Source organism: Thalassophryne amazonica, chromosome 13 (assembly GCF_902500255.1).
Source record: "Thalassophryne amazonica chromosome 13, fThaAma1.1, whole genome shotgun sequence".
In the NCBI taxonomy this organism is placed as follows: domain Eukaryota; kingdom Metazoa; phylum Chordata; class Actinopteri; order Batrachoidiformes; family Batrachoididae; genus Thalassophryne; species Thalassophryne amazonica.
In genome coordinates, this window is record NC_047115.1 from 97060907 (window position 1) to 97071220 (window position 10314).

At 40.9% G+C, this 10314-nt stretch overlaps 1 protein-coding gene across 1 annotated transcript; it reads left to right on the forward strand.

The window, feature by feature from the left end:
• Positions 1–992: 992 nt before the first annotated feature.
• borcs7 (BLOC-1 related complex subunit 7) lies at positions 993–7254 on the forward strand. The gene is made up of 5 exons (XM_034185524.1): positions 993–1205; positions 4429–4491; positions 6842–6885; positions 6980–7000; positions 7083–7254. Exons 1-5 carry the CDS (start codon positions 1074–1076, stop codon positions 7132–7134), a joined length of 312 nt encoding a protein of 103 aa, XP_034041415.1. The 5' UTR covers positions 993–1073; the 3' UTR covers positions 7135–7254.
• Positions 7255–10314: the final 3060 nt, after the last annotated feature.

The following is a 10314-nucleotide window of genomic DNA, read 5'->3' on the forward strand; positions in this document are numbered from 1 at the left end:
AAGTTCAGCAACAAACCACCTTAGGGACTCCGACTCCAGATTGTTCCTCGAGGTTTACTCCTGAAAGACTTGACCAAGACTGGATATAGCCGCAAGACAGTGGAGGTTTGAGATCATGCAGTTTCCTTCTCCTAGATGAACTGCCTTCCTATGCTGGTGAGTTCCATCTACCCGAAGCAAATGGTTTTGAGGTGCCAGAGACCTGCCTTCGCTCTTTCTCTTGTCAGTAGAAGTAGTTCCACTGGGCTTAGAAGCTAAGCCATACTAGCAGGCCAGGAGCTGGACTTGGTTGCCAGAGGCTATTTGAGATGTACGCAATATGGGAGAACTTTTAAGGTAGTGGGAGCATGTCCCCACTACCAGCCCCGGCTGTAACAAGCTTGGAACCACATACCAATGCTGCATCAACAAGATATGACAGGTTCATTCATGTCATGGTTTTACACAACATATATATCACAAATGCATATCTTTCAACATTTTTAGATATTGAAAATAAATATAACTTCTGTAATGATGAATCTGAAACTTTAATACCCTTATTCTATCACTATATTAATTTTGGACTAAATTAGAAAAATGTATGTTGTGTAAAATCAGACACCCTATTGTTTTTAACAGTAAATCTGTTATTACATATTTTGTTAATTAAGAGAGAAGCATTGAATAAATTATCAACTTTTTAATATTGTTTGGTAAATTCCACATTCATAAATACAGAGTATTGAAAACGACCCCCAATTCACATGGACTTAGATTCTCCCAAATGTCATAAACTGTCCATCTCTATAAGGAACTTTTTAAAGAGATTTAATGTGAAAGAATCCCTTTACTTTTGCTATTGTACAATTTATTTTATTTTTTTCTCATTCTCTTTCTATTTTTAATGTTGATACTGTGACCTTGTCTTTTGTTCGTTTGTTTATTAATGCATTTGTTGAAATACATTTTTAGAAAAAAAAGGTCACAGGTCACAACCGCTGTGGGCTGTGTCCGCAGGGAGTGGTAAGATGGCCGCTCCTCGGCTGGTACTTTTTGGTCCTCGCTGCGCGCCTTAGTGACAGGAGAGTGGAATGGCGTCGGTGGACCCTCAGGCTCGGTTCGGTCAGTCCGTCAAAGGGCTGCTGTCCGACAAAGTAGGCGCGTGCAGCGGTGACGTCATGGTTCTGACTCGACAGGTGCTAAAGACTTCCCGCGCTCAGGAGGTAAGAGCCAAATACAACTAATAAGTAGAAGTTCTGCTGTTTGCTCTCTCCGGGTCACCACAGCAGATGGATTTGGCACAAGTTTTACGCCGGGTGTACTTCCTGACGCAGATCTATTCTACCACTGATTCTATGTTTGCTTCTGTGTTAAAATAAAGAATTCGACCAATTCGTACTGAATAATCGCTTTGATTTGATTTGGACACTGTAATAAACTGTCCCTGGTGTCCAAACAGCTTTTCTACTTGTCCTGGACAATTGCTCAATTGCAACTGACATCACATTTCCCATGATCCTCTCCGATTCACTTGTCTCCGCCATCTTTGATGTATACAATTCAGTGACACCATTGCTCAGTGGTGGAGGTAGTATGCACTTTTTCTGAAGTTTTTCAAGAACTAAACAGCTCTGACAAAGATATCATGAAAAGATAGAAGAATGCAGAGCGATCGACAGGTTTGAACGGGTGCACGCACACACACATCGGAGCCAGAGACTTTGAGAGGCTGCAGAGAGGCAGAGAGAGGCTGGAGGTTGGACAAAGTTGGACGACAATCAAACGGAACGCTGATGGTACGGAAACTACGCAAACGATGAGGAACCATCAAGACAGAAAGCAAAACAGAATACAGATGAATTGAGGTTCTCGTTAGGATTCGTTCACATTTTTCAACAGTTTGAAAATTCTGACGATGCGCCAGCTACAGGAACGAAGCTGGACGACGGTTAAATGATGTCTCCAAAAGTCAACGTAAGTCCAGATTTCTTGTTTCATTTTGGCTTCGGTGTCCTTCATTGACCGGGGCTTAATAGTCTTTCTTCATATAATTTCTTTGTGTCCTGATGTGTTAAAAATATTGCATTGAAAGAAAGGAAGAAAGACAGGAAGATAATATTGTAGCTGGTGAATTTTATGTCAGCTCTCTGCATATTTGCAAGCCACTGTCTTTGACATCTGCGAGTTAATTCTTTGACTTTTGGTTCTTCACGCTGTTTAACAGTAGGTAAACTAAAAAACTTGACATTTTTGTGAGCAGAATTAAGACATTAAGACATCAAACAACTGCACATATAACTCCCATTTTGCGCCTTGCTCAACGGTTGGTACCGTCTTGTTGTACATCAAAGATGGCAGACACTAGCAAATCAGAGAGGATCATGGGAAATCCCTGACATCAGTGCAAACAACCTATGGACAGGCATTAATCCTGAACCCTGTGCTGGTTTCTACACTCAGACCAATACCCAGGTGTGCAAGAACTGAACAGTGTCAGGCCCGTGACAAATCCCTGAGGAACACCAGGTCTGACTGGGAAAACTCAGACTCTGCATCTACCATGTTCAGCATTCACAGTGTCTGTGTTTAACCTGGCTGCGATGTCAGGGAACCTCTTTGGGATCTCAGGATGTCCCGGAGCAGTCCGATCACCTCAATCATACGCTTTGCAAAAATCACTCTGATGCTTGTGTTCTGTGAGTACTTGCAGGACTAGTGTGCAGTTGTATAAACACATAAGCCGCAGATGAATTACAGAGTTTTTATGATTGGTTGGGAACGTTGCAGCACCACACACAGGTCTGGCATATGTACTACAATGTTAAACGGAGCTTCGAGGCACAGAATTTGCCTTGAATACTTTTTGTAATCAAATTATTCAAGTTACTCAACTAATCATTTCAGCCCTAGAACAATGTATTGATTTGCTCTTCAACATCAGACGGACATTTGTGCAAGGGGGACCCAACAGATGTCCTCCCTCCTGGGGGCCAACGGTCAGTCTTCGAGGGACCATGAGAATGACTAAATGTTGCTTGTGCATCTTGTTTGTCGTCCAGTGTTGCACATATATTTCAAATATTTAGATATAAAATACACATTAATTCACAAACAAATCACGCAAACTGAGTTTTAGCAAAACCAGTACATTGTGCCAATACAGAGTGTTTGAGAAATAAACGTCTGCGGAGCAAAAATATATTAGATGTTCTGTGTCTTCCTGATGCTACCCTGGGTTTATGTCTGGCACTTGCTATTCACTGGCCTGTGCGCCCCCATTTGGCCAAGTTAAGAGAAACCACTTCATCCTTATTCATGTGAAAATGTATGCAGAGAACCTTTGTATAGTCTGATCACCAGAGCCCGGTTTCATAAAGCAGTCTCATCTTTTAGCCTATTACACTTACTTAGTCTGCAGAATGACATGTTTAGCTCTTAGCCTAGCAGTTCTTCTTCTACACTTCCGTCAAGCCTTTTTGTAAACACAGCATGCTCGGTGTAACGACGATGCCTGGTGGCTAATGTGAGAACTCACAAACACATCATGACAGTTGTCTGCAACAACCATGGCCAAAAGCAGAGGAAGCTCTCCTTCTGGAGGAATACGAGTGATGTAGGGGTGCTCTTGAGTGTTCTGTCCAATGGTGGTACATGGTAGCCACCATTTTTGAGGTAAGACACTAAAGTTTTATCAACTAAAATAAGATTAGCCTCCTCTGTACCAGGCTAAAGCCTTTAGTCGGGTAACGCAAAACTTTAGCTAACTAAGCCCTTTGAGCAGTGACTAACGTCAAAGGATTAGTCGACTAAGTGAGTTTAGTTAACTAAAGAAGATTAGACTGCTGTCATGATCTGGACTTGTTATATCATGTTTTGTCTGTTTAGTTTTGTTTAGTTGCTGGGTTTTTTCTGCTTGGGCTTTGTCTGTCCCTATCTCTCTTGTCCGTCTCTCTTGGTGCTTGGTGGTGGGCGTCAAACTCTGTCTAGGCCACACCCTGTTCTGGATCTTTCAACACACCTGTTTCTAATCTGCAGCTCATTACCTGGGTGTATTTAAGCTCCACTGGTTGCACTAGTTCCCCGCCAGATCATTGCGCCTTGCACCTTCACTTCCAAGTCCTGCTACCACGTTGTGTTTCGACCACCTGCCTGTTTGTACTGACGACACCTTACGCCTGATGTTTTGGATCTGTTTGCTCCTCTTTGACTGCCTTGCTGTGTACCGGACCCCCTGAATCCTTCAGTAAATGTTTTTACTAACCAGAGGTACTGTGTCGAGACCTGCAATTGTGTCCAGAAGTTTCTGTCCGTCAAACCTGATCTCCTGCCACCGTATACTGAAATGAAATATCTACCACAAATATTAATTCTCTGAAAATCTTGCCCTCGTTGGGTGTTGGGACAGTGCTCAGGTGTCATCCTAATGGCTCACATCTTCTGTTTCAGCTTCTTGGCCAAGCAGCCAGAAACATGGTCATTCAGGAAGATGCCATCCTGCACTCTGAAGATGTAAGTATCCAAATACAAACCACTTTAGTCTGGGAAATACTACCAGGAACTGTGACATGATCTTAACTGAGGACTGAGCCCACTTGTGCTCCATATATTGTGAACAGCACATTTCTAAATAAGGTTTGGGACGCTGATCCATCCTGATCATTCCCACCACCAGGCACAAACTAAAGGGAACTCGGGAAGAAACGTCAATGTCGTCAAATCGTGCTCGTGCACTAATCGGCTGTCTATTCACCTCATGACACAAGCCTGAATGTGACACTTTTAAATGTCGGCTCGCTCCTCATTTCCGAGCTGATTTTAGGCACAAATACTGACTTTCTGCTTTTAACTGAAACATGGCTCGGCTCAGATGAACCAGCGACACTCCGTGAAGCTTCACCAATGAATGACAACTTTTCATTTTCCACCAGGTCTGGTAGGAGAGGTGGAGCCATAGCAACATCAGCTCAGCAACACTCCTGATACATCTTTACCCTCCCCTTTTGATTTTTATTTCAAATCATTTTAACAGTAAACATAAACAGTAAACATTGACAATTGATACAGTTGCTTGTTTAAACTTAATAAGATCACGTCTTACCCTAACCCCTCCCTGGAAAGATGAGAAAATTCATGACTAAAGAGAAACAAACTGTGGCATATCAGAGTCAAAATGGAGACGGACTAAATTAACCACTCAGAACTTTGGACCACCTCTTTGTCCTCGCACAGCTATTAAAGGGGGGCTGCCCGGTCTTCTGGCAGAAAACCGGTGATTTCAAGGATATAGTGAAGAAAACAAACACTGAGTTCTTTTTGGTATCTCCAGATCAAGACACAGAGTCAAACCTGTTTTCTTTAAAAGAACTGCGGAAAACCAACAACCAGGAGGTGGACTGTGTCTAGGGGCCATTATCTTTGGTGGCATTCAGTCTTATTGACTGTTATCCATTCGTGGAAATATATGCAGATTTGGTGCCTCACACGAGTAAGGTCCTACCTTACCCAGCCCCTGAACAAGCACATTGGCAACAGTGGTCAAACAAGACCTCAAGAATATCGATTAAAGGAAGACACCTCCAGCAGACCAGATTCAGTGGGGTGTGCAGTGACCATCAGCTTTGGTCATACTAATAAAAACAAAATAACATAGCTCATCAAAGTCAATTTCAGCTAAGCAACCATAGACATCAAAAGTCCAGTGGTCACAACGACTGAATGCTTGAAGCACAATCAAATGTTGGAGCAGAGTCTCAGTAAATGAACAGCAACTGACAAGTCTCACTTGTTTCAGTCCTTGAGGATCAGACGGATGGACACCATGCAAAATGCTGCAGCGCAAGAAATCCCCAATGGTTTTCCTCTTCATCAGCACCTTCATCTCAAACAGAAAACAAAGCAGAAATCAGCCAGATTGAACACTTCACTTGACTTTCCACTGTCTGTCAGAGTCGGCCCTCACCTTTCCTCAACAATCCGGCTCACCACAGGGCTGAGTGCTGAGCCCCCTCCTCAACGTGCTGTACACCTCCGACTGTTCACCAACATTTCCATCTCATTCTGTTATTAAGTTTGCAGACGACACTACTGGGGTCGGACTCATGACAGGTGATGATGTCTGCTTGTAGGCACAAAGTCCAGAACTTGTCTGTGTGGTGCTTTGCCAACAACCTCATCCTCAACACTTCAAAGACAAAGGAAGTCATAAATTATTTCAGGAAGCACAACATAAGACACCAGCCTCTCTGTTTAAGTGATGTCTGTGTGGAGAGAGTGCATTCATTCATATTCCCTGGCGTCCACATCACAGACTGTCTGTCATGGCCATCTAACGACTCAGCATCTGTCAAAAAGGCACAACAGCGCCTCCACTTCCTGAGGATTCTCAGAAAAAAACACCTGAGTCAAAGGTTTCTGGTGTCCTTTTACTGGATGTTCTGTTGCAGAAAAGAAATCTCTCCAGAGAATCATTAAGACAGCAGAAAAAAAATCATTGGTTCCTTGATAAATGGCCAGGCTTTTAATCAAGGAAAAATAATACCCACTTTCTTCACATCAGTGCGTGTCAGTACTGAACTTCATTTTGTCCCTCTGTTACTGGACACGTCCAGACTACTCTGTTATATACAGTGTTTATTACATGAAAACCACACAAAAACATTGGGACTTTTAATTGTGTCCAGTGGTGCGAGTATCCGGTTTATACTATGACGGTTTAGGAGAGTTTTACTGTACTTGTTTCACACCAGACAGCTCCGCTGTGGAAGTAAAAGTGTCATTAAAAAGATTTAAAACTTTGTGTTTCTTTAACATGGACCATGTAATGGTCACAAACCAGTTAAAATTACTTCCTGTGTTCCAGAGCCTGAGAAAAATGTCAATTATCACGACACACCTGCAGTATCAGTGAGTACCACTCACTTCACACACTTCCTAACTACTGCGTTCCGTCTTCTAGTTGGACACGTTAATGCTGATGATGTTTTTCTGTGTTTTTCAGGCAGGAAGCGATCCAGAAGAAGTAAGTCTTTGGACTTTAATCCAGATTACTTTTGGTGGTGTAGCTGATCTGACTGCTGTGTTTCCTTGTTTCTGTCCTCTAGTGTGGAACATTCTAAAAATCTCCATGACCAGCTGCGTCACCTTCTGAAATAAAAGGCGTACCAGATTCCACCAAATGCACATGGGATCTGGACCTGCTGGGGACCGTCTACAGGCCTGCATGATGTTTTCTGTTGGACTCGGAAGGGACCTCTCGGGGGTTCAGTGTCTCCAGAACTCTTTGACAGATACAGGGAACTGGGATTTGATCCCATGACGATATGGTCTGGAGACAGCACTGAACCTGCTGAGATATGTTCTGCTTCATGCAGGATTCCTCAGCCCATGTGTGTGCGCAGCCTGAAGCAGCAGGTGCCTGTAGGGTGTGTCCACCCCCCCGCGCTGTAAAGTCTGAAGGTGTTTTATTTACTCACTCACCTCATCTTGACCAATAATAAACCAATCAGATCACTGTTGAAAATGTGTTCATCAAACACCTGAATCCACTTTCTTACCTAGTAACCTGCAGTGATGTCAGGGTCCATTCATGAGTGACCCCAGCTCACTTGATGCTTGGACCCAGAATGCATTGCTTTGTCAACATCTTTTTTTTGTTTGTTAGTTTTGTTCTGTCTGTCCATCCATCCAAAAAGGGCATAAGCATGATGAAATCACTCCTCTCACACCTTTAGGAGGAATTTTGTGAACCTTGGTCCAAGTCCTTGTTATAAGTTGGTAATACGCATATTATTATCTTGTTCCAGTTGGGCTCATTTTACCAGAGTTATGGCTCTTGATTAAAAAATCTACATTCTGTCAGTTTCATGTTTGGGTGCCTGCATTCTGAAATCAACTCCTCTCACATTGTTAGTAGGAATTTCGTGAATATTGGTACAAGTCCTTGTTACAGGTTCATAATATGCATTTTGTAATACTGTACAAGATTGACACACATTGGCAGAGTTATGGCTCTTGATTAACAAACCTACACACTGCCAGTTTCATGAGTTGGTGCCTGCATTCTGAAACTGACTTCTCACATTTTTAGGAGGAATTTTGTGAAACTTGGTACAAGTCTTTGAAATGTTATCCGAATGTAGCAGCACTTGTACCAAAGCAGAGATGTTGTACTCTCAGAACATTCTTGTGTACCCATTCAGACAAATGTTCAGTCTTATTGTTGACAAGGTTTCATGTACACATTTTGTTTTTACATGTCTATGAGATAGCCATGCAGGTTTATCCAATTTTGAAAGTGTGTGACCATGTAAGTTTGGAGAGGAAGCGATGTCATGTTAGCAGTCTCAACAGGACGCCTCTGGTTTGGACATAAATCTAATCTGTTTGGCTTTTTCTCTCGTATTTTTTAAAAGTTAGAAGTCAACACTTATAAAAGTAAAGCTGGTGTTTCTGTAACCAGAAAACACCTCTGAAGTGATTGTCATGTTAGCATGCTGGCTAGCAATACAGGAACATGACTGAAAGATGTTTTACTGAGACAAGTCAGTCAAACTTCAAGCACGGAGGAAACGCTCACAGTCACAGTGTCCTTTAGGTCCTATCATTAAACAAAACACACAATAACCACAAGTAACCACGAGCTGGCCACACCCCGGGAACACCCATCAAGTGACAAACGCTAACTGCATGTGGCCCTCATTTGTAGCTAATCTGAGCGTATCTTCAGGGATATCTGGCAAACCTGAACAAAGTGGTAATACATTAATGAATCAGTGCACCACGTTTCTGCCTGTGCAAAACTGATGATCAATAAACAGTCTGTCAGCTACTGTTGTTATTTTGGTTATTTGTCAGTATATTGCAAATATTTCTCACCTAATGGGCAGACTTACCTAAAGCCACAGTTTGATCCTGGCTTCCCTTAGCAAAAAGTAGTATACTTAAAGTTCATTTTATTAAGTATACTTCAGTATAAGTATAGCAAGTATACTACAGACCGTGTACTGTTAGTATACTAGAAAGTACACAAATGTAATACTTTTTTGGACTAAATTGGAACATTTCAAGTTTATAAAAGTAATATTTTAAAGTTTGTTTAAAGTTTGCAAAAGTACACTTTAAAGTATACAAGTACACTCATCTATATACTATCAATGTACTTGGTATATCCCTGTTGTATAAAGTATACCACACGTACACTTACCAGTGTACTTGATATATCCCTCTCCTATGCTTAAAGTATACCACAAGTGCACTTATCGATATATTGCCATTGTACTAGTTGTATATTTTAGTCCCTATTTTAGTTTATCGTATACTTGAAGTATGCTGTTATACACATTGGTTATTTCACTATTTTACTTTTTATACTTTAATTTTGCTTGACATATTACTTGTTGCTTACTATTTATATACTGAAAATATACTCCTTAAAGTATTAAAGTTTACTCATACTGTATGTACACAAGAGTGTGATGCATTTAAAAAAAAATCACAAGACAGAATGTTGAAAACAAGTTTGATATATTTTCAAACATTTCAAAAAAGACCTATGAAATCAAGTCCTTCCTTTGTGGAGAAAATTAAAGGAAAAAGTGCATGTAAAATGTAAACATAATGGTCTCTCCAAGATCAAGTTCTTATTTGTAAAAATGTAAACATAGCATCTTCAACTGACAACTAAAGTCCTTCCTTGTCAAAGGTAAAAGAAAAGTGCGAACCTTTGGAACCAAAAATAAATTACTACATAGAAAAAAATCTGTACATTTATGACTTCTTTTCAGTTACTTGAGTCAATGGCTTGACTTAGTATAGCTTGCTCCAAGTGCATAATATGTGTTAGTACTTTGTGGCAGAAAGATGTAAAAAGTATACTTAAGTATAAGTTTAGTATTAAAGTATAAGTGTAAGTCTTAGTATTAATGTACTTAAGACTTTTGTTTATACTTTTCAGTATAAGCCAAGTATACTTCACTATACTATTCTTAAGTATATAAAATATAGTTTATAAAAAGTCACCTTCAAGTATACTTACTCAGTTTTAGTAAAAAATAAGCATACTCATAGTACACTTGAATAAACTTCTTTTTGCTAAGAGTTCTATTGAATATACATTATCTGGACACTGATGGAATGAAACACTACGTGATGGTGTTTTAATTACAGTGTGTGTGCAGGATGTTGGTCCTGTTGTATTTGTTGAGTGGTAATCCCATCTGATTTCAAGGAAATGATGGCTCCAACGTTGATGGAATAATTCGACTGAGTGATGATCAGGTCCAACACTGATGGCATAATCTGGCTCAGTGACTGTTGGGAAATGCCCAGTCTATC

Coding starts and splice junctions, on each gene's coding strand:
- borcs7 (XM_034185524.1), top strand. CDS start 1,074: ATGGCGTCGGTGGACCCTCAGGCTCGGTTCGGTCAGTCCGTCAAAGGG. Junction 4,492..6,841: donor CCATCCTGCACTCTGAAGAT/GTAAGTATCCAA, acceptor CCTGTGTTCCAG/AGCCTGAGAAAAATGTCAAT. Junction 7,001..7,082: donor CAGGAAGCGATCCAGAAGAA/GTAAGTCTTTGG, acceptor TCTGTCCTCTAG/TGTGGAACATTCTAAAAATC.